Source organism: Hippoglossus stenolepis, chromosome 22 (genome assembly GCF_022539355.2).
Source record: "Hippoglossus stenolepis isolate QCI-W04-F060 chromosome 22, HSTE1.2, whole genome shotgun sequence".
Taxonomy (NCBI): domain Eukaryota; kingdom Metazoa; phylum Chordata; class Actinopteri; order Pleuronectiformes; family Pleuronectidae; genus Hippoglossus; species Hippoglossus stenolepis.
This window is the reverse complement of record NC_061504.1, coordinates 18,241,936-18,265,935: the sequence shown is the minus strand read 5'-3', so window position 1 is coordinate 18,265,935 and position 24,000 is coordinate 18,241,936. Positions and strand designations below refer to the sequence as shown.

At 48.6% G+C, this 24,000-nt stretch overlaps 1 protein-coding gene and 1 long non-coding RNA gene across 3 annotated transcripts in view; one reads left to right on the top strand and one right to left on the bottom strand.

Annotated features, from left to right (window-relative positions):
- Positions 1 to 24,000, bottom strand: part of lrp6 (low density lipoprotein receptor-related protein 6) — a 28,571-nt gene that overhangs the window by 4,021 nt on the left and 550 nt on the right. Inside the window, exons 2-21 of one of the 2 annotated variants that reach the window (XM_047338478.1) lie at positions 21,997 to 22,393; positions 15,212 to 15,410; positions 14,444 to 14,639; positions 13,998 to 14,129; positions 12,011 to 12,407; positions 11,106 to 11,277; positions 7,891 to 8,107; positions 7,473 to 7,762; positions 6,800 to 7,026; positions 6,525 to 6,709; positions 4,798 to 5,124; positions 4,497 to 4,699; positions 4,214 to 4,425; positions 3,295 to 3,485; positions 1,770 to 1,979; positions 1,316 to 1,441; positions 1,004 to 1,240; positions 698 to 808; positions 374 to 604; positions 158 to 294 (exon numbers count right to left, since the gene is read on the bottom strand). In XM_047338478.1, coding sequence (XP_047194434.1) covers positions 158 to 294; positions 374 to 604; positions 698 to 808; positions 1,004 to 1,240; positions 1,316 to 1,441; positions 1,770 to 1,979; positions 3,295 to 3,485; positions 4,214 to 4,425; positions 4,497 to 4,699; positions 4,798 to 5,124; positions 6,525 to 6,709; positions 6,800 to 7,026; positions 7,473 to 7,762; positions 7,891 to 8,107; positions 11,106 to 11,277; positions 12,011 to 12,407; positions 13,998 to 14,129; positions 14,444 to 14,639; positions 15,212 to 15,410; positions 21,997 to 22,393 — 4,397 coding nt within the window. Of the gene's footprint in view, positions 1 to 157; positions 295 to 373; positions 605 to 697; positions 809 to 994; positions 1,241 to 1,315; positions 1,442 to 1,769; positions 1,980 to 3,294; positions 3,486 to 4,213; positions 4,426 to 4,496; positions 4,700 to 4,797; positions 5,125 to 6,524; positions 6,710 to 6,799; positions 7,027 to 7,472; positions 7,763 to 7,890; positions 8,108 to 11,105; positions 11,278 to 12,010; positions 12,408 to 13,997; positions 14,130 to 14,443; positions 14,640 to 15,211; positions 15,411 to 21,996; positions 22,394 to 24,000 lie in introns of both variants that reach the window. The other variant, XM_047338477.1, reaches the window with a different exon arrangement.
- On the top strand, positions 10,599 to 12,103 carry LOC118101337. The gene is made up of 3 exons (XR_004694519.2): positions 10,599 to 10,845; positions 10,943 to 11,055; positions 11,909 to 12,103. It is a non-coding gene; the product is annotated as an uncharacterized LOC118101337 (long non-coding RNA).

The window sequence follows — 24,000 nt, the reverse complement described above, 5'->3', positions numbered from 1 at the left end:
CTGTCAAAACAAAATGTGTCACGTTCAAATCGGTCGAAAAAGTTTAGAGAAACTTTAGTTACATTTTCAAGAACTGATCAAATATCGATTATTAACTGATCAATAGAAACTTGACTTTGTGACACAAACATCATCAGGTTCCCAGACGCTCTCTCACCGGGGGGAAGTAGGTGCCCTTGGTGCTTGACGAGCTGCTGGACGACGCCCCGGTGACGTGGGCGCGGTCGTACGGCGGCCCGCTGCTCCCGCCCATGATGCTGAGGGAACCAATCACAGACTTCCCTCTGGACATCCCTGTTAGAAAGCAGACGTCAGTGTGGAGTTCGTTCAGACGGCGAGACGTAGCTCAGTGGTTCCGCTGCGCGGCTCTCACCTGGCAGGGAGCTGGACAGCGAGCTCGGATGCGGTACGTAGCCCAGCGGCACAGACGATGGCCCGTGAACCACAAAATCATTTGTGACCGTCTCGCCATCATCCTTCATCTGCGGACAGAGGACGCGCTGACACACGAAATACACGGCGCCGACCACGAACAACGCCATGACCACAGCCACGATGGCGCCGATGGTGGTGTTGGGTGGAGAAGGTGGCTCTTCAGTCGGATCTGAGAACACAGAAGATGAAGTCAAACATTTAAATGATGATTAATGCGTTTGTTTAAATCAAGTTGAGGGTTTGAAGCCCGTGCAGGACTCACAGCAGCCGAGCTCGTCCGAGTTGTCCGTACAGTCCATGTTGTTGTCGCACTTCTTGTGTTTCCCGATGCACAAACCGTTCGAGCAGGTGAACTGATCCGGAGGACAACGAACTGAGAGAGAAACTACTATTTAAACGATTGTTACACATTTAAATAAAGTTATTCAAAGCAGCTCATTGGTTCACACGCTGATGCTAATAGGCTAGCTCCTGAGCTAACTGTTATCCACTGAATATTCACTCTGGTGATCTATAAACCATTTCTTTCAGTGAACAGCTGTTGACCGGCGAGTGTTACCTGTCACACCTTCACACTTGTTCTCGTCCGATCGGTCCTGACAGTTGAACTCTCCGTTGCAGCGCAGACTCAAGTCGATGCACTGACGACTGTCGCACTGGAACTCGGACTCGGAGCAGACGGGACAGTCCTCCTCGTCACTTTTGTCGTCGCACTCGGCGTAACCGTCGCACCTCCAGGCCTGAGGGATGCAGTCGACCTCGCCCGACGTGCAGGAGAACTGCTCCGGGGAGCAGGTCGGAGGCTCTGAGGAGGAAACGACTCGGTGAGATTCAGTCTGAAGAGAGAACGTGAGCGGACGAGGGTTCGGTTCAGTCTCACCTCCACAGGAGAGCTCGTCCTGCAGCAGCACCAGGTGGACGGGACACGAGCAGCGAGTCGTCCCGTCGCCTTTCACGATGCAAATGTGGGAGCAGCCGCCGTTATCCCACGTGCACGGATGTTTACCTGGAGGAGAATTTAAAAAGAACAGGGTGAGGAGACGAGTGCAGATCCTGTTCGGTCAGAATATAACTATGGATGAAATCCTTCCATGTTCCAGATGAGTTCATTCAACTTGTTGGTTTCAGACTTTCATCAGCAGGTTGGTCGACACACAGAAACATCATTTAAATGTTCATCAGTTTGTCAGCACAAGATAAATGGAGACAAAATAAAAATCTAGATTTGGCTTCATTTCATTTTTCTAGTCAGGATAAATGTTCAGAGTTTAGAAACTACAGCTCCCATCATGCTTTGGGGGATGCAGGCAGATCAGTTTCAAACAATGACTCACTGTACTCCCTCATGTCGAGCTCGTGCACGGCGTGGATGTCGCTCAGGTACCCGATGCGAGCCTGGATCTTGGTGCGTCCCTCTCGCGTCGTCTTGTCGATGCGTTCGATCATCTGCTGCTGCTTGTCGATCCAGTAGAGATGGTTCCCGAACACCGTCAGCCCGACCGGCTGCAGGATGTTGGAGTCTGCGATCACGATCCGATTGGCTCCTGGATTCATGTTTTTAAAGAGGCACCAGGGAAAAAAACAAAAACAAGGTTGTCGGGCAAAAAACTTCAGGAAGAGAAGCAACGAAAGAGGTGATAAACTGAGGGGGAGGGGACAGGGGGAGGGGGCAGGGGGAGGGGACAGGGATACACCAGGTCAGACAACAAGAAGAAACTTCAGAAAAACATCCAGAACAATATGTCTATGTTAATAATCTGTAATAATCTGTCAGAGTTGACAGACGCCCCCTGCTGGTGGCCCCGAACTCAGCGTGACCAGTTTGTGTTCTTTCAAAGTAAAAGCATCTGAACTGACTGTGACCAGCTCGTGTTCTTTCAAAGTAAAAGCATCTGAACTGACTGTGACCAGCTCGTGTTCTTTCAAAGTAAAAGCATCTGAACTGACTGTGACCAGCTCGTGTTTCCAGTGGACAGACAACTGTGATACTCAAGACATGAGACAATGACATCATCAAGTAGTGATGTCACAGTCAGGATGATCTGATGTCATCACTCAAGTCAAACCCTCTGTCCTGTTTTCTGAGCAGCTGTTGTTGACCCAACTGTCCTGAGGGGGGCGCCAGCCTCTACTGAGCAGCACTAACCTAACCTCTGACTAACTGAAGCCAACTTCAGGCCGCCGCCGCCGTCTGTCCTGCATCAGAGACACGAGGAGGCGTTTAGAGCAGCGCCCGGATCCTGCGCTCCGACGGCGTGACGCTCTGGTGTTTATATCCTCCACCGTCCTCTTGGACGCATGCTTCACATTCCAGACGGCCTGCGTGGGGCACCAGAGAATCACAGGAATGTGCTGAACGAGAGCAACACGCCGACCCCCACCCGGACCCCCCCGTCACCCCCCCTGGGGTTTGTTTACAAGTGAATCTAAAGAATTAGAAATAAAAAACTAACTATTCATGTCTTTTCTCTTCCTGTAAAACCCGTCACACTGTTTGAAGACCCCTCGTGCACTCAGGGACGTTTACTCTGCGTCCAATCAGAAAGCTTCCTGGAAACTTCCTCCTCCACGACTATAAATTGTGACGGTTTGCGACGGCGAGAGTTACAACGTCCCGTCATCGGTTAAATCCACAGGTGTAGAAGAAGGTGGTGGCGAGAAGTCTTCAACAACAACGCGCAGGCTGACACCTTCTCCAGAGCTTTGTTTTCACCAGACACGCGTCAATATGAGGAATCAAACATGTGACACCCGTCTCACGTGAATCATCTGATTGGAGCGTTGCCGCGGCGCCCTGACGCCTGTTTATTAACGTTTGTGAGTTTGTCAGTGACGTGCAGGTTCATGCTTCACACTCACCGGAGAGGTCGCTGCTCTCGATTCGTCGCAGGTCTGAGTCGACCCAGAACAACTTCCCCACCTCGTTGTCGATGGCCAGAGCGACAGGTTTCCCCAAACCGCTGAAGAACAACACCTCGCGCTCTGTGCCGTCCAGCGCCGCCCGCTCGATCTTTGGCGAGCGCTCCAGCAGGTTGGTGAAGTACATGTACCTGTGGAGGAAGGAGAAGAGGAGTCGTTCATGTCGCTGTGACTCAAAGTTTGAAGTCGTTCAGTGGATGTTTGTTTTCCTCCCTCGGCTCCGGAGGAACCAGAACATCTGCAGACTCCATTTGCCGACCACACAATGACCCCGAGATTACTGCGCGAACCCCGGCCCGAAGGAAACCCTGCAATTATGGTTCCAAACAAGCGGCTCGGCTTCAAGAACGCTGTGAGCCCGAGAGAACAAACACGAGAACAAACGAGAGGACACAAAGTGAACGCTGCGAACGTTCAGAGAAGAAAACCAGACGTCAGAACCACCTGCACGTGTCCCAGCCGCCTGCAGGGGTCACATGACCACATGTGACGCTGCTTCACGTTAACTGGATCGAAACTCGGGCTGCACGAGATGTCTACCATGTGCCGTCATCGCGACGTCAACATAGATGTTGTAAAAACTGCTTTAACTGTGATAAATGTTGATCCATGTGCTCTGCGTGTTAGTTCAATGACAGATGGAGCTCAGACAGTAACTTGAAGATATTCAGATCACTGACGACCTGTTCAGGGTTTTTCCAGCAGACAACTGATATTTCCCCAAAATACTTTGAACTAAAGACAAAACAGAAAAGTTAAACTAAATTCTGGAAAAATTTAAGTTAAATGATAACAAATCAAACAGGAAGTGCAAGCGCTGGCGGTTTCAGTGACTGTTTGATTTCCTGCGAACACTGACCCTCTCTCCGGGTTGACCACGATGGCGCGCGGTTTGTCGTGCTCGCCCCTCAGCACCACGCCCACTCGGCTGCCGTCCGTGCGGGTGACGTTGATGACGTTGGTGACCTCGCTGGTCCAGTAGATGAAGCGGCTGTAGATGTCGATGCTCAGGTCGTAGATCTGCAGCCCCTGACTGGGTCCGCCCAGCGAGCTCGCCACCACCGTCATGCTCTGCGAGAGAAGAGATGTTAACACGGCTCAGACGACGGCGGCAGATTCAGCTCCAACAGGAAGCAGCTCACCTGGTTCCCATCCTCCTGCGCTCGGCGGATCACGTTCTGCTTGGAGTCGATCCAGTACAGCTGTTTGTCCAGCGGGTCGTAGTCGATGGCGCGGACGTTCCTCAGGCTGTGAATCGGCAGGATGATGTCGGGACTCTGCTGCTCGTCAATCACCATCCGATTAATGGCCGTTTTCTGACTGAAGAGCAGGAAGGACGTCGGAGCTGGAAGGAGGACGAAGAAGAAAACGTTTATCCCATGAAAATCACAGATTATCTTTTCAGAGGTCAAAGTTCACGTTGTGTTGTGCCGAGCATCTCACCGCTGCACGTCTTGTTGTCGTAGTTGAGGGAGAAGTGGGCGGGGCAGCCGCAGACGAAGCTGCTGACAGGGACGGCGAGGCACAGATGGGAGCAGTGTCCGTTGGTGGAGGCGCAGGCGTTCCAGCCGCCCTGTCGGGACGAGTGGAACACCAGGATGTCCATGACGTAGTCCAGGTGGCCCTGGATGACGGTGCGGTTCTGGCCACTGGTCTTGTTGGCTCGCTCGATGCTGCGCTGGCTCCAGTCCGTCCAGTAGATGTAGTCCTGGTACTGGGTGAGGCCAAACGGGTGAGGCAGGTCATCAGCGATCACCTCACGTTCCTGACCTGGAGGAGAGAAAGTTGAGACCAGACGTAGGAGGAGAATTAATTTCATCTGTAAAACATTGGTGGGAAAATAAGAAAATAAGAATTAGATGAGGAACAAACGAAATAAAAAGTTTCCTGTAAAAACTAAATGATCTTTAATGTTCAGTCGACTTCAGTTTGACCTGTTGAACTAATGAAGAGCATCATGGTCTGTGTATATAATCATCCTGAGATGTTTGTGTTCTTCCAGTTTCACGTCACGTGTTAGAAACCTCATCAACAAGTCCACTCGCTCACTGGGAAGCTTCCACACATTGTCCTGCTGTCTCCTCACATGGACTCACTCACAAAATGTCCAGAGCAACTGACTCAGACATTTGTTCTCACATACAGAAACATGTGAGGAACATGTGAGGAACATGTGAGGAACATGTGAGGAACGTGTGAGGAACGTGTGAGGAACGTGTCAGGAACGTGTGAGGAACATGTGAGGAACATGTGAGGAACATGTGAGGAACATGTGAGGAACATGTGAGGAACGTGTCCTAATAGTTCAAATTCAATGAAATTCTTACTCACGTTCAAATCAGCAGATCATTTCAGAAGTTTCACACGTAATAAGTTTTGTTTTATAGGATAAACAGAATCATTTCTTATTGTTTTTTGGAATAAAGAAAATGTTTCCAGAGCTTCGAGGATCTGTTTTAGTGAAAGAGCTAAAAACTCGACATAAACAAAGAGTAAAACGTTTATGACAAAAACTCAAACATGTAAAGTTTTGTTGAGTGAAATAGTTCAGATCAGATGACAACAGATGAAAAGCAGCTGCCACAGAGAAGTCATAAAGGAGTTTGCTGCAGCAGACCTCAGCCCAGCGACGGCTATTTTCTGTCTTCCACATCCTACGACAACACTGCAGAGTCTAATCGCAGCGTGGTCTGTGTGTGAGGAATATTTTAGTCCTGGTTCATGTCCACCCACGTGCTGCAGAGCGCAGCAGCTTTTGTTTCAGCTGCACTTTGAACTGACAGAGAACATGTCCTCGGAGATCATGTATGGACAGACGCACACGCAACACGCGATTCATCAGTGTGGTTACACAACAGAGAAGGTGGAGCTGGAGATGAGGAAGGACGAGGAAGAGAAATGAGAGAAATAAGAGCAAGAAGAAGAGGAAGGTGACGAGGAGGAGGAAGAAGAAGGAGTAAAAGAAGAAGAAGAAGAAGAAGAGGAATAAGAAGGAGATGAAGAAGGAGATGAAGAAGAAGGAGATGAAGAAGAAGAGGAAGAAGAAGGAGATGAAGAAGAAGAAGAAGAAGAAGAGCAAGAGGAAGGAAATGAAAAGGAGGAAGAAGAAGTGGAGGTCAGTGCGCCCCCTGCTGCTGCCACAGACACAGATCATTAAATGCTGTTGTTACCGAGCATGTTAGACGACTCGATCAGCGTAGTGTCCAGGTCGGTCCAGTAGAGGCGCCGCTCTGCGTAGTCGATGGTGAGCCCGTTGGCTCGGCCGACGTCAGCCACCAGGGTGCTCCGACCCGTCCCGTCCATCGCCGCTCGGTCGATCTTTGGCTTCCCGCCCCACTCGGTCCAGTACATGTAGCTGCGGACAGGAAACAGGAGAAGTGAGTAGATCTGATCTGTGACAGTTAGAGACTCAAGCCCTGGCGCCCAGCTCCTCCCTCGTCCTCACCCTTCAGCGGGATCCAGAGCCAGAGCTCGAGGACTGTCCAGATCCTTCCAGACCAGGACCTGACGGTGCTGCCCGTCCAGTTTGGCCACTTCGATACGATTGGTGCCGGTGTCGGCCCAGTACAGGTTCTTCCCCAGCCAGTCCACCGCCATTCCCTCCGGGTAGTCCAGACCGAACTCCACCACGTGTTCCAGAGCGCTGCCGTTCATGAAGGCCCGACTGATGGTCTGCGGGGGTTAAAGGTCACATTAAAACAGGAAGTGTTAACATCTCACTCATATGAATGAGTTTGTAACTGAGATTTTCTTAGTGTTTCACTTCACATCCTGACTGAGTCTGTTTTAACTTGTTCTTCATGAATCATCATTTCAATCATTGCTCTTAAGTCAAAGTAAATATACATCAACGTTTACAAGGAGAAGAAGAAGAAAGTAAAGAAATGAAATCCTCAGATTAACCATGTGTTAAATTTCAGTATTCATCACAAGAGCGTCCTGTTCAGAGTGAAGAGGAGAAGAGATGGAGCAGAGTAGATAGATGAAGGACGATGGAGGAGGGGTGGCGAGCAACCATTCATTATTTCCAACATGGCGTCCCCTGGGAGCCCATTACGGCTCCGCAGCGTTGGCCTCCAGCCGACCAGCAGGAGGTCCACCTCACTGCACACGCTCACCTTCAGAGTGATGTCCGTCCAGTAGATGCGGTTGTCGGTGACGTCGAAGTCAAGTGCGGACGCCTCCTTGACGCCAGTGAGCGGGATGGCCACGTTGTTGTTGTTGGTCTCCAGGGAGATGCGGCGGATGTCCGTGTGGCGGGAGAAGAGTAGGAAGGCCTCAGGGACGATGCAGGTCCTCATGTCGGCGATGAGCTCGAGTCCGATGGGACAGCCGCACTGAACGCCTGAAGGCTTGTAGAGGCAGAGGTGGCTGCAGCCGCCGTTGTTCTCGGCACACGGGTTCGTACCTGAGGGACGGAGGGGGGGTGAGTAGAGTCTAAAGAGAAATGCAACTGTGACACAACGAGGATTAAATAATATTAATTTGGACGAGACTTGAACGCAGCTCTGACGCTGTTCAGGTTGGTGGACTCACCGAACGACTGGTGCACGTATGTGGCCTTGAGTCCCATGAGGTCGGGAAGCTGGTCGATGATGATCTCTCTCTCCGCCGTGCGTTTGTGGACGCGCTCGATGCTGCGACGCTGCCAGTCCGTCCAGTAGATGAAGTCACCAAGCAGCGTGAAGCCAAAGATGTGCGGAAGTTTGTCCTCCACCAGCACCCGTCTGCCCGTCCCGTCCATGTTCATCATCTGAAAGAGACGGGCAGGTTACACACCGAGCACGCAGCAACACAACACAACACAACACACACTTCCTGCCTTTATTCAAAAAAGGACGTGCAGCAACAATCACTTTAAATGCTCTGAAACGCAGCATGTTCCATCCTCCTGTTTTCCCATGATGCCTTGTGTGTTGTGAATGACAGTCTCCACATTGTGTTCCTCACTGTGGACGCCGAGTGGGCTCAGGAGCACAGGCGAGCTGGCAGCACATCGCAGAGTCACTAATTAGAAGCAACAGCTCGAGCGAACAAACAGCGGCAGCATATGGCCGCCACATTTCCTCCTCTTCGTCTCACACTGCAGCGCTGACGTCTCACTCGTACGAAGGAGCAGCAGAGTCTCTGCAGCTGAGAGCGTTTTAACAACGTGACACAAACTGACTTATCGTCTAACAACCAAACGAGGCTCCAGAGATCTGCAGCGACATGAAACGCAGGATTCATTCACTCTGATCAATAAATCAAGATTTCATCTGACCGACATATTCTGTTCAACTTCATGTTGATAGTGACTGTAAAATGTTTTCATGCTCTAATGTTCAGAATCACTTTCCTCAGACTGTGCATCGCTGCAGCTCCTGTTTCAGCCTCTGTCTCAAACACTGGGTCTTAGCTCCTGTCTCTTTACGACTGATGCTAATGCACGGTCAAGAAAACATCATGTGAAGATCCAGTAATAGATCATTGATAACATTATCATCAGTGCCTGTTCAATATATCCAGATTATTTAGTTTGGATGATTTGAATTTCAGAATTTCTAACTGATCAGACAAAAGAAACCAAACTGTCGACTCTGTAGAAACAAGAGATTTTTCAGTGGAACTCTTCGGAGAAAGGTTTTCACTGAGCGATGACTTTGTGAAACAGTCGGAGAAACAGAGCGAGTGATGAAAAATGTCAGGAATCTACAGAAAAGAAAAAAAGCGATCAGCTCTCAGTCGTTCAACTGATCCACAGCGTGGAGCGACGTGATTCGCTGCTCCCAGAACAGCCCCTGCGTGGCCGACTGCCATCTTTTAAAACACACACACACACACACACACACACACACAGTGTATAAATATAAAATGAAGTTTCCATCCTCAGCTCGATGGCCTCAGCCAAAAGGTCTCCGCTGGTTTGGGAGTTGTGACCGCACTGCGGCGACGGTTTCAGATTCTGGGTCTATTCTAAACAGAGCTGACCGCAGCTGGAGTGCCGGCCGCAATTGGAACCAGATGTGGGATCGCGCCGCAAAAACCGGGTCCTCCGAGAAACCAGGGGGGGTGGGGGGGTTGTCGGGCGGAGGCCCCTCCAATCTCCTGCAGGGCTGAGGGGCCTCTGGCTGGCCTCAATCTCTGACTGAGACCCAAACCGCCACAGTCACCTTTCAGGGCGGACTGGAGAGGCGGTTCAGGTCGGGTTGGGCCCCCCCCCCACCCCCAGGAGGAAGCCTAGAAAATACACCCCCCACCCCACGAACATGGCGGGATGGCGTGAGGACGATGACTGCAGCGAAAGAGAAAGCTTCAGTGTTTTCTCACGCAGCGGGACTGTCGACACCCGTCACAGCACCGACGTTTTTACAGCCGAGCTTTGATGTGGAGCCGAACCCATGATGTTCAACAGCTTCGTGAACGACTGACGAGAGCAGAGACGACGCAGAGCGGCGCGAAGCGGCGAAGCGACGAAGCGACTCAGAACGGCCGAAGCAGCGCAGAAGCGACTCAGAGCGACGCAGAGCGACGCAGAGCGACGCAGAGCGACGCAGAGCGACTCAGAGCGGCAGAAGCGACTCAGAAGCGACGCAGAGGCAGCGCAGAGCGACTCAGAACGCGGAACGCGAACGGCGCCAGAGCGACAGGCGACTCAGAGCGACTCAAGCGCGACTCAAACGACGAGCGCAAGCGACGCAGGCGACTCAGAGCAGCACGGCGCAGAGCGACGCAGAGCGGCGCAGAGCGACTCAGAGACGACTCGAGCAGCGCGAAGCGGCGCAGAGCGACCCAGAGCGGCAAGCGACCCAGAGCGACCGACGGCAGCAACGACGCAAACGGCGCAAGCGCGCGAAGCGGCGCAGAGCGACGCGGAAGCGACTCAGAACGACTCAGAAGCGGCGCGAGCGACCAGAGCGACGCAGAGCGACTCAGAACGACTCAGAGCGGCGCGAAGCGGCAAACGACCAAACGGCGCGAGCGACTCAAACGACCAAAGCGCAGCGCGAAGCGGCAGAACGACTCAGAAGCACGCGAAGCGGCGCAGAGCGCAGCGACTCAGAACGACGCAGAGCGACTCAGACGACTCAGAACGACGCAGAGCGGCGCGGAGCGACGCAGAACGACGCAGAACGACGCAGAGCGACTCAGAACGACTCAAGCAGCTCAAACAGCGCGAAGCGGCAGAAGCGACTCAGAACGACTCAGAACGGCGAAGCGACTCAGAGCAGCGCGAAGCGGCAAGCGGCGCAGAACGACGCAGAGCGACTCAGAACGACGCAGAACGACTCAGAACGACGCAGAACGACGCAGAACGACGCAGAACGACGCGAACGACAAGTATCAAACGACAAGCAAGTGAAAAACACGTGTTTGTACCAAGACGCAGACTTTTCTTCTTTTTCTGCAGCTTCTTGTTTCTCTGGTTTCCAACTGGACCCCTGGAGCTTTATTGTGAAAGGACACCAGAGATAATGATGTCATACTCAATCATGTCAACATGTGTCTGACGTAAATGACCAATTATACTTTCTCATATCGACCTTTCACGGAGATTAATCACGTGCGTTAACAAACTGAGTGTGGCTGACAGGACTTTATTTTGAAGGCTAACCGGAAGTATCAATGTGTCTCTGACTGACCGGCCCGGCGGGAGATCGTGTTCAGCAGTTAACTGTCACAGCGAGGGAGCAGCCATGACACCAGCAGGAGCTCGGCCAAGTGAGCACACACACAGACACACACAGACACACACACACAGACACACACACCTCAATCTTGTCAGTCTTGGCGTCTCCCCAGTAGATTTTGCGATCGTCGTAGTCGAGCGCGAGGCCGTTGGGCCAACCAAGCGAAGTGTTCACCATCACCACTCGCTCCAGTCCGTCCAGATCTGCTCGCTCGATCTTCGGCACCTCGCCCCAGTCGGTCCAGTACATGTAGCTGAAGAAGAAACCATCAACACAAGTTTGAAAAAAATATTTCAACTGATGATTTTTATCATTTAGTTTCAAACTTGTGAAACAGGAGTTGGACTTTTCAATAACTTGTTCCTGAACTGTTCTGGAGCCCCCCCCCCCTCGTCTGAATGTTCCCCACATGTTCCTGTTGTTGTGAACGAGTCGGACGATCTCCTGCTGGGTTCGACACATGTGAAACACAAACTACTGAGAAGTATTCATGTGTGAAAACAGCTCGAGTGGAGACGTTTCTGTTAAAGACTAAAATCCTGAATAGTCGTTAAAGAAGCTGCAGATTCATTTTCTGTTGATGGAATAATGAGACTTTATTTTGCAGCTCTACTGTAAAACCTGTGACTTAAAACAGGAACAGCTTCTCAACACGTGTTTAACAGACGTCAAAGGAGCTGATCTGGAAAAAGTTAAGAAAACGGTTCAACAGCAGATTGAGGAAAAGTGTGTTTGAGTGCAGATGATGAAGAGTCGTGGTTTGTCCTCGTCATCGACCTCGGCCAGGTCAAACAGGACCAACTCACCACTGATCAATTATTCTTACGAACAATGAGATGCTGATCAAGGTTCTGTCAATCATCTAATTTGTATCTTTGTTTCAGGTGCATCATGGGAAACGAGTATCGATTAAACTGAGAGATCTGTGTTTCCCTGATCAGCGCCTTCGTTGATTAATGATCAGTTGATGATGGACGAGGACTCACCCGGCCACAGGGTCCAGCACGATGGCTCTGGGCTCGTCCAGGTCTTCAGAGATCAGGATCTTCCGCATGGTCCCGTTGAGCCGGGTCACCTCAATGCGGTCCGTTCCTGTGTCGGTCCAGTACAGATTTCGGGCGATCCAGTCGACCGCGATGCCGTCGGGGTGGTTCACCTGAGACGTGACCACGAACTGGGCGTCGCTGCCGTCCAGTAGGGAGCGGCGGATGGCCTTCACGTCGTCATCCGTCCAGTAGATGTAGCCCTCCACCGGGTCGAAGTCGATGGCGATGGCGTGGCGGATGTCGTCCACCTGCATGATGATGTCGGTGAAGTCCGGCGTGTCCAAGGAGATTCGCCGCAGGTCTGTGCGTCGCGCGAGCAGCAGCATCCGAGTCGCACCTGGAGACGAACAGGAAGATCGGACTCAGGTTGGAAAACAACATGGCCGTCGTTTTAAAGGGACACTTTGATATAAAGAACAATAAATAAAAAGAAACACAAACAACCAAATATATAGAACTTAAAGAAATAAGCATATTTATATAAAAAAATAAACATGAAAACATATATTTTCTGTTTATTGTATATTTCTTATCGGGAAAGGTTTAATTGTTACGTGTTTATCGGGCTTTAAGAAACGAAGTGAAGTGAAAGTAGAAGTGACTCAAACTCCTGAGCAAAGACTAAATATATTTCCCTGGCCTCAGGCTTTGGGCTGTGATTGGCTCGTGGTTTGTATCTTGAACTCCGTGCGTCTAAATCATCAGTTCACTGAGTTTAAACCAAACAAACTAAGTGTGTGTTTTTTGTGGTGATGCTGAACAAAAGCAACAAATTAGTAAAGTTTTAACATCCCATAGTGAACAGTGAGTGGCGTGCTGGTAGTGGAGGGGGTGGCGGGTTCTGAGACGTGGCTTCAGTCAAACAATAAACTTCAGGTCAGACCGTGGCCACGTTTCACTGCAGCGGCCGACAGAAAGAAAACCTCCAGTGAAATGGTTAAACCCCGGCACTGAAAGGAGCCATTGTCTGCGGGGAGATCATGTGACCCCGTCTTTCACAAAAGCTTCTCCGCCCTCGCTGCTCCGTCACTCGGCAGGCGAGGGTTACTGAACCAAAAATGTAAATAAAAGAGGCAGAGGGAGGAGGAGGGAGGAGGAGGGAGGAGGAGGGACGTGTCCGGGGCTGCCATTCAAACAGCCAGCTCGCTGATGGAGCGGGGGTTACCATGGCAACCGCAGGTCAGCCCCAGAACCACCATAAGCTGCTCAGAGCTACGAAACGTGAATGAGGTTTGGTGCCAGTTTGAAAGTGAAGCAGAGAACGTGTTCGTGCAGGAAAACACACAAACACACACAGACACACACTAATCAATTCAATCTGGACGTTTGGGCTCAATTCTTCTTTCTGGTTAAAAAGGAAGATTTTTCTGTTTCTTTCTGAAAATAAAAGATAATCTACAAACGGCTTCACTGACGCACTTCAACAAATATCTGCTGGATTTTTCTTCTGTTTCCACTCGCTTCAAATTACACACACACACACACACACACACACACACACACACACACACACACACACACACACACACACACACACACACACACACACACACACACACACACACACACACACACACACACACACTAGTATTGATTTTTGTTAGAGGGAAATATTTGACTTTGATATATTGACCTTTTCCTCTTAAAGTTTCAAAGAGCAACAGCATCAACTTGACTTGAACATGTTTCACCTCTAGTCCGTGAAGATGAGAAGATTAAAGATGATAATGTTTAAAAGAAATTAATATTAATATTTTAAAATATAAATGTTTTAAACTAATTAAAAACCTTCAGGAACCCCCAGATGATAAGTGAGTAATAGATTACTGAGGTTTTTCCACCATAAGTAACTGGTATAAGAGGAACCAGTGTTCCCACAGCCTCAGAGTGGTGTTGGTGGTAATGATGGCGGTGGTCATGTCCTCACCGTCTCTGCAGGTCGTCCCGTCCTCCAGCAGCTGGACTCCGGTGGGACAGGCACACTGATAGTACGGCTTCATCGGAGACAGGAGGCAGAGGTGAGAACATTCTCCATTGTTCAGCGAGCAGGGAGAGTTCACTGCAGAAGACACACACACAGACACACACAGACACACACACAGACACACACACAGACACACAGTTACCTAAAGGCCAAAGAACAAATACCCAGCTGTGTTTCATCTGTTCACACATGTACAGCTGTCGACTGACAGAAGAATCCTGCCGGAGCCAAACGGGCTGAAAGTTTTAAATTAGCTAAAGATTAATTCATTTGAAACCTATGAATGTGTCTGAGGAGACGTCTGGAAAACATCTGACCGACCGACTCAAACAGGTTTGTTTAAAACCACCCTGGTGGTCAGAGAGGAACCTGCAGCAGCTCAGACTCACAGAGGGGTTGTCTCTTGGGGCTGAAGACGTGGATGTCCATGGGCGAGAAGATGTCCGAGTGGACGATCCTCTGGTCGGTGCCGGTCTGTTTCTGACACGAGTGGATGGAGTGAGTGTTCCAGTCGGTCCAGAACAGAGTGTCCTCGTACAGGGTGAGGGCGAAGGGGTGAGGCAGCTCTCCTTTAACCACCTCCTGAAACACACACACACACACACACACACACACACACACACACACACACACACACACACACACACACACACACACACACACACACACACACACCAATGTAATTAACTGGGATGTGATGTTAACCTTAACACAAACACTGGTTTTTAATCATCACTTACTTTCAATATTTTGACCTTGTCCTTTTTAAACCCTGTGAAGCTACTGTCAACAAAACTCAACACTTCCTGAAGGTTTTCATAATAAAAGCCTGTGATGGAGGAGGGATTTGCCTCACGAGCTGCAGATTTTAATGTGAAACATCCACAGGAAGTGCTGGGTAACAGTGATCAATCACTGGAAGTAATCAGTTACTGAAAACAGCATGATATGTGATTATTGATCCAGATGGAGGTATGTTTTAGTTACAACCATGAAGATATAATTGTCAGCAATCAAGTGTTGAGGAAAATAAGTCTATTGTATAATAATGAATTTGTAATCGTTAAAACGTAAACTCAGCACCAAATTCTCTGAGCTACAGTTGTGGCCTTGAATGCAGCAGCGAGGTGACGGCGTGTTGTCGTGACGACGTCGTACCTGGAGGAACCGTCCAGGTTGGCGCGGTGGATGAAGTTGTGTTTGGCGTCGGCCCAGTACAGCTTCTGTAGACTGTAGTCCAGCGTCAGTCCGTTGGGCCAGTAGATCTCCTTATCAATAATCATCGATCGATTGGTTCCGTCCATCCCCGCCCGCTCGATCTTTGGGATCTCGCCCCAGTCCGTCCAGTACATGAACCTGAGGAGAACAGACACGTGAAACATACTGGATACTAAGAGAACTAGAGAGAACATCATCAGTACATGAACACTTTGATTCTTCATCTCAGGATGAGTCTTTTTTAAAGGTTCAGTCAACGCAGCACGTGTCAGAGATGTTAAATGTGCAGTGATGCTCACTCTGTCTGTTTTCTCAGATTTAAAAACCACTGAACCAGAACTTTATCGAATCATGAAACAAATCGTTTCCTTGAGACTTCAACACAAACTGTTCTTAACACATCACCACGATGGTGCTCGGGGACGCTGTGCAGCTAATTCTCTGCCTTGTTTGTCTTAATTATCATCACAGCTGGATGCCCCCCCCCCAACAGCACCATGACTGATCTCCCCCTCCCCCCACAGCGAGGTCGAACCCTCCTCAGACAAACGTCCACATGTTCAGTGACGTTAGAATCACAGCTGGAACCAAACATCACTGTTTCAGATCGAAACACAAACTGTGGCCTGACGTGAAAATCATCGGATTTATTCCAAAACCTTTTTATTTAATGACCAATTAAAATAAAGACATTTCTTCTTACTCCACCTCAAATAACAGGCTACAATTAGAATCAGGTTTAATAGCAACAAGTTCACTCTTTGTTTATTTTGAGTGACCAGTAAAACTTGACCACATCTATTTTGGAAAAGAGGGTTAGGGTTAGGGTTAGGGCTAACCCTAACCCTAAGATCAGACAAAAGTCTAAAAACAGTTACTGAGGTTATATTTCTATTCTTTTACATTAACCTTTACAGAAGTGCTCACATTGATCTGGCGCCACACGGAGGCTTCAACCCTCAAAATGATTTACTGCAAACTTCTTGAAAGACAAAAACTGATTCAAAGACTTTTAAATCAGATAAGTACTGAAAGTATTTGGAGTGAAGTCGTGTCAGACTTGGTCATGACTCAATTTGTTGATCAACAGAAAATGAATCACGAATCAAGAAAAATACCAAATATCGATAATATCTGATTAAATCAAAAATCACTTTCTAAAAATAAACACATGAATCAGATTCTGTAACTAAACGTAAGTGAGAAGCCGTGACGGCCTCAGAGCTGGTTTCAGACTCCAGGTGGAATCCAGAGACTCGTCTCCAGAGCTTCTCCAGAGTTTGTGTTTCACAGCTGAACAACTCAGCAGCAGGTTTTCTGCACAGACTCGTTCACAGCATCAGATCCTCCTCCTGGTTCAGGGGGGGGGGGCAGCCGGGTGCAGCAGACAGAGACAGGAAGTGACGTGTTACCTCTGCTGCAGAGGTCATGTGATCATGTTGACATCACCTGACACCTTCAGCTCTGATCACCACAAACTCTCTTCACATCTTCGTCTGTGTCTTCTTCTTCGTGTGAGTCAGCACTTCTTCACCAGAGACATTTGTTTTAGTTTCTTCATGTTTGTGTCCCGTGTTAGAAGCTCCCCCCCCCACTCACTCAGTGGAGGATCCTCTGCTGTTCACACTGCTCCTGGATCTACACTTTATACAGGAGCTCAGGAGGAGGAAGACAAACTGAGTCTGATCCTCCAGAGAAGATCCAGAGAACTGAGGAGCTCAGTCTGAAGTCATGTGACTAACATATGATCATGGTATCATCAGGTTGTGTAAAACATGTGGACACTTCCATGTGATGAACATGTGGAGCTGTTTGTGCAGTTTTCACACAATGAAACACGAGTGAAACTGTGACGGCAGCAGAACTAGTTTGTTTGGACTGAAACGGTTCCGACGCCTTTTAGTTCGGCAAACTCCGCCATGGCAGCAGGAAACAGGATTACAGCAGAATCGAAAAACCTTCTGTGACCACAACTGAAGACGACGAGAGGTCAGCTCGGAGTCAGAGGGGGGAGGGGGACAGAAGCCATGGAGGGGGGGGCACTGTCCAAAACGAGCCCTTTAATGAGCCCAATTACACGCCTTTAAAATGTGAGTGATGTAATGATGAGGCTCACTGTTGTGTAAGAGGAACGTCTTTGTCCACACTCACACACGCAGCTACAAGCTAACGGCTAAAAGCTAAATGTTTGCTCGGCCCCGTGCGGAGGCTACGTGCGCACCGACAGCGTAGCTTCCACGCAGAAACATGAATTGGGCTTTAATATTAACATCCATGTTGCTGTTGCCCAGCAGCAGTGTTCCCAAGACCTCCTCCATCGTATCCACAAGCCACATCTGTGTGAGTCCTGCAATAACATAAAGTATTTATCTCAAATCTGAAGCCGATTTAAACCACTGAATGATTTCTGACATGCTTTATGGAGTCACAGTTAACAGAAGTCAACTCCCTGGACATTTTGTAAGAACGGGATTATGTAGCTTTGACTTCGATCACAGTCGATCACAGTCGATCGTCTGTGTGGAACCTCTGGACGGCGGAGTTGAAACTGTGTTGTTCTAAATAAACTGTTTTATATGAACGCAGTAAAAAAAAGGCTCAGTATCGTCTAACTTTCTGTTTCCAGATGAAAACACTGACCCACAAACGGAGCTGCTGGGCCTCTCCACGTAATCCCATTCAGGCCAAGACAAAAGCTTTAACTGATCGTCTGCCCAGGAGCAAAACACAGCAACAGCCTTTAAACACGGCAGCTGCTTCAGTTTCACTGTTAACAAAGCAACGCAACCAGCGGCCGAGCTGCGACGACTCCGAATAAAACCTGCTTCTTACAAACGGACTGTAAACGACTCCGTGCAGAAATGATTTCACTTCTCTGAAAACATGCAGCTCTGAACAATGAGGCCTCGACCAGGAGGTAAGGAGGAAGAAAAAAACTCCTGAGAAATGCCGTGCACACAACACATCCCCTCACCACAAGAGCTGCATTGTATTTGGTACCTGATGCATTAATCATCCCAGTTGAACCGAGTCCAGCTCTGCGTTCCAGCGTGGATTTGGAGAACCAGTTTTCCTCTGCAGCACGAGGCCAGACTGAACCCGACTGAAAGTATGTGGAGAAACGGATCCTGGAAATAAAACGACTCCTTCGCTTCATCATAGAAACTGAGTCTGGATCAGCTTCAGTCAGGCTTCTATCGTTATCTGTCAGATTTAACACTTCAGGACCAGGATAACATTTATGTCTCAAGGTCTCTGGCTGTGTTACAACATTTCAACACAACAACTCTCCGCTGTGTTTTTCTTTTGTACGACAGTCGGACTCCAAACCAGAGTCAGAGAAACAGAAAACCACAAACAATGAGAGAAACCAGAGGGAGTCCAGCTCTGAGCAGAGAAATGAGTGTTCACATTCAATCACTGCAGGTTTTAACATCTTTTTCTTTGTCTTTCAGCCAAAATATAAGTTTAATGACTCTGGAATCGAAGCGATTGTTCTAAAACCCTAAAAAATATCAATTTCTGTCCAACCTCTGCTAACTAGCATTCTACAACAGTATGAATCTGAAACCTTTCTACCACAGGAAATATTACAGTGAACCATCTATAACACGACAGCTCCTCCAAGGTGAAGCCAAATCCCCTGGACCGCCCCCTGGTGCCTGACCTCAGTATAGATCATGAACCTGGGGTCCTCCATGTGGGCAGACAGAGGTGTGCAAACGTCTCCATTCTTAGATGCATCGGGACGCACACGAGCACGACTCCGCACCGATAAAACGTTTCCGCTACGTTCATTGTTTGAGCAAAGTCCCATCGCTGAATGATTGTAACACAGCTGCTTCAGGACAGATGCTCATAAAGGTCGGGGGGTCTCATTTATAACCGTGGCGTACGCACAAAACGGGGCCTGAAACGTGCGAACGCCACTTCTCACGCAATCGTTGGGATTTATAAAAACATTTGCGTATTTCCACGCAAACTCTGACCCATGCGTACGAACGTTTGGGAGACGGGAAAGTGGCGACGCAGCCGTGAGGTGGTGAACTGAAGCAGATTATTGATCCACTTCCTCATTTACATTAAAACCAACAGCTTTAGTTTAGTTGTGCTCGCGCGACTTATCTGGGACATCACATCTGTCTCTGAATTTAATAATCCTGCAGTTTTGATGATTAAACACGATCAGACAATACAACAAGTTCCCTCATATTCTGACAGTGTGTTTTTTTCTGCCTCCACCTTTGAATTGGATCTTTTCTTATTTCAGGCTCGGTTCGTTCTATCGTCTTCACACTCACACATTGTGTTAACAGCAGCAGAGTATCAGTGTATTTTATTTATTGGTGACATCACTGCTGTCCCATCACATCCACCTCACTAACAAACGCCTCGATGTCAGTGTCAGAAAGTTTCACTTCCGCTTCTCATGGCTTGATGCCGTGACTCTGTCAGGACTCACGGTGGAAACCCATTGGTCAGCAGCATAACTTAATATTCATGACGTGCTTTGCATTGACCGTTTATGGTTGAAAGTGGTTTTGTGGAGGGCGGACTTGAAGGCAGATCCACGTACGAACGTTTCCAGGTGGACTGTGATTTATAAAGTGAACATTGCGTTCAGGTGTGCGTACGAACACTTTTAGTATGAATCCCACGCACTGTTTTATAAATGAGACCCCTGGTCGCAGGGTTAGGGTTAGTCTGTTTCCTCCTCGCTCCTCTGACCTGCGCTCACTTTACACTTTTACAATAAATAACTGGCGTGTAAGTGGCGTGTTGCTGCTGCTTCACCTTCGTCTGACTCAGTGACTGCTGGGAGAAAAACCAAACAGCTGCCGTGGCAACAAAGAGTCTTTGTGGAGCGCACGCAAGCAAACACAACAATGGGAAACAGGAACGTATGCAAACCATTACATGCATCAGCAGAGGAGCTGGGTTTGTGCAGCGTCATGCTAATGAGACGGACGACACACACCTATCTCTGTGACGTGACACATTCCCTGGATCTGAACCATCAACCCTGACACAACTTGTGGGGTCCGTGTGCTGGGACCCCATGAACACAGTAAAACTCCACAGACACACACAGTCACCGTTTTCCTCTGACTAGCGACTCAGTGCTTCAATGTGACAAACAGGAACCTGGACGGAGGTCAGAGGTCAGAGGTCACGTAGCAGCAACGTTTAAACATTGTGCAACTTTTTGGTGGTTCACAGACTTTCAATAGAAATATTTCCTCTTTCATTTCCTCTTGTCAACTTGAACTGAAACTATTGACATGTTTAAAACTCTCCACTGTTGCAAAGGTTACACCTGGTGGAGTTTCCAGTCTTGTGTAAAAGTCTTGTGTAAACGTTCTCTTCCGGATTGGTTCATATCGGGCGTGAACCCGAGGTCAGAGGGGCTGATGGGTAACACTTCTGCAGTTATGACAAGGACAGAAAAACACTAAGTTTCACTACCGTTGATTTAAATGGTCCAAGTTTTATATTATCAAAGAAGTGAAGGACAAAGGCAAGGTCACAACTCAAAGTTTTGGTTTGTGAACAAACAGGACATCGAGTTTAACCTGCACCAAACGACTCAGAGTGAAGTACCCAGCATCATCGCAGCCCCCGGTGAGAGCAACCGGCTCGCTGCCACTTTAATCTCCGATACTGAGCCGGATCAAACACTGAGGAGGGAAGAGTTTCCATGAATAGAAACCCAAGAGAGGAGAGAAAGAAAGACGGAGGGAGAGAGGGAAATTTAAATAAAACTAATGAATACATTAAAGCCTCTTTTATCTGCGTCCTAATGGATTTACATCCTAATCCGACGCCGCTGTGGAGCCTGGCGCTGAAGACGCGGTGAGCCGAGGGTGTGTTCGTGTGACCTTCAGTAGCAGACGAGGTCCAGCAGGTGGAAATAACCATCACTGACCATTTTCTGTCTCTTATACACTGACACGGCAGGAAAAACCATTCCAGCAGGTTGGTTTACAACCTATGTGAGGCCTGTTAGTCAGAGGGGGGCGCTCACGGGACCGCATGGACCTGTAATCAGGAAAACATCAAGCTCGGGTCGGGTACAAAACTGTAACTAGCATTAATGTGTGGCTGACATCACGAGGATTCAGTCAAGATCCACAGTTTATATAAATCTATAAAACGTGATGGTTGTGGGATTGTTGGGTCTTTAGGTTTGTGGATGAAACATGAGGAAAGGTGACCTTCCTGTTTATTACGTGTGTTAAACACTCTGTTGTTGTATATGTTGTTATTGGTGACTATGTATGAACTGGATTATTTAAACCAGGTCGTCAGACGAGTTTATCAGAGAAATCCTCCTCCTGCCGTCTCCCTCCGTCTCCAGCTGATACGAGACATTCCTGACAGTCCTCGTCTCGTCCTCACAGCGGAGGAAAGAAAACCTCCACCCGGACGCTGTTGTTGAGTTTTCTGTAGAGTCGGGTGGACGGCAGCGTGGAGGAGGAGCTCCGCGGCCCTGCAACCCAATCTGACGCAGGACCAGCCCCAGACAAAGCAGCGCTCACACGCCCTCCTGCTCGTGTTCGGGAGTCAGAGCCTGGAGGTGCGTTCGGCTGCAGCATCTCGTCAAATATCTGCTCTCACCCTAACCCTAGATCTGTGTTTGTACCATGTGACAACAGAATGCCACCAAGAAACTAAGTGCATTGTGGGAATCCCCCCCCCCCAATCTGAGAACGTTCGGACTCACCCTCGTTCTGGATCCAGAGCGATGGCCCTCGGCTGGTCCAGCTCCTGCCAGAACAAAACTTTCCTCAGAGACCCGTCCAGCTCCGCCACCTCTATCCGATTGGTCTCTGAGTCCGTCCAGTAAAGTTTCCTCCCTAACCAATCGCACGCCAGTCCGTCCGGGGAGGCCAAACCCTGCACCACCGTCTGGACCGTGCTGGCCCCTGACTGGTTGAAGACAGTGCGTTTGATGGCCTCCTCGCTCACGTCGCTCCAGTAGATGAGGCCGTGGGAGTAGACGTAGTCCACGGCCGCGGCATCTTCTAGCCCTCCCACCACCACCGTGGCGTTGGCCTTTTCGTGTGCCGCGTCCACGAGCCGAAGGTCCCGTCGATTTGCATACAGCAGCAGCGGCACGGCTGCAAGAGACCAGAGTTTAAAGTGAGATACTGAAGAAGAACAGGTGATGAACCAGCTGAGAAATCCACTTTAACTTCAACGAGTGAAATTAACAATCACCTGGTGATTTGTTTACCTCTGAAACATATATTATATGGAACATAAATCATTGTGGTAAATTACAGATTCAAAATGAAGATGAGTGGTTTAGTTTGAACGATGTGACTGAAGATTCTGTGGAGTTTCGTCTGTGTCATCAGATTATTTCATATATATTATTGTCCCTTGACGCTTCTTTCTGTGGTGTTTGTCCAGTTTCTGATTTATGGTTCATCACTGATCTCATGAATACAAAAGGAAACAGACGTGTTAGAAACTTCTGCATCTTCTCGCTCTTGTTGTTGGTTTTTTTGGTGAAAATCTAATTTTCCCGTAGATAAAAGTCGTGAGGTGATAATTTGTTCTGTTTCTGGAGTTTTGTGGTGATCACAGTCCCCGACTGAACCAGAACCAGGGGTCTGGGCCCCTGTGGCCCCCCGCTGGCTCCTGGCCTTCGTCCTAACCCACAACCTGACACATCAGAGCGGAGGTCGCCAGCAGCCCCCCCGCCTCTGTTGACTTGACTTCAGGGGGAATTTCCATCGGTAAATATTTGAACTAAAGCACGAAATCGAAACCTGAACGAGGTGGTTTCAGGAGCCGGACGCCAGGAGACGCAGCCACGGGAGGAAGTGACATCATCAAAACGGGCTGTGGCAAATAGCTAATTAGATGTGATCACTAATCAATAAGAAAATACAATTTTGCCTTTGTTGTGTTTTTATTCCAATTTTACAACAAGTAGTCGTTTAATCGATTAGTCGAAGGTTTAGATCCGAGACTGATGAACGTGACTTTATTAAATCTGCTAAATGTTTATCAGCCTCTGAAACTTTTCTGTTTTTAATCTTTTCTCCAAAACCTCGAAAGAGATGTTTTTAACTGATCGGATATTTTACACACTTAAAAAAGCAGGTTCACAGAACTACACATATTGTGAAAGTTAACATGAAGTCTAACTTTAAATGAACACAACAACACAATCTGTGTGTAGCTGAGTGAACTCTGCAGGTTAATGACACAACAACACAGTGTGTTCACATGTTTGTGTTGTTGTGTGTTCACATGTTTGTGTTGTTGTGTTTCAGTGTGTTCACATGTTTGTGTTGTTGTGTTTCAGTGTGTGTTCACATGTTTGTGTCGTTGTGTGTTTACATGTTTGTGTTGTTGTGTGTTTCAGTGTGTGTTCACATGTTTGTGTTGTTGTGTTTCAGTGTGTGTTCACATGTTTGTGTTGTTGTGTTTCAGTGTGTGTTCACATGTTTGTGTCGTTGTGTGTTTACATGTTTGTGTTGTTGTGTGTTTCAGTGTGTGTTCACATGTTTGTGTTGTTGTGTGTTTGTGTGTAGCTGAGTGACTCGTCCATTAGCATGTGAAGCTAACTGTGCTAACCTGGATCAAAGGTTTGTTTGAGTTACAAAAGACAAAGTTATCAAACAGAGAAACGTCATGAAACTGTGACCCGGGTTAGAGGAGGCGGGCTACACTGTGAATCTATCCCGGGATATAACCCCGCTAACACGGGTGT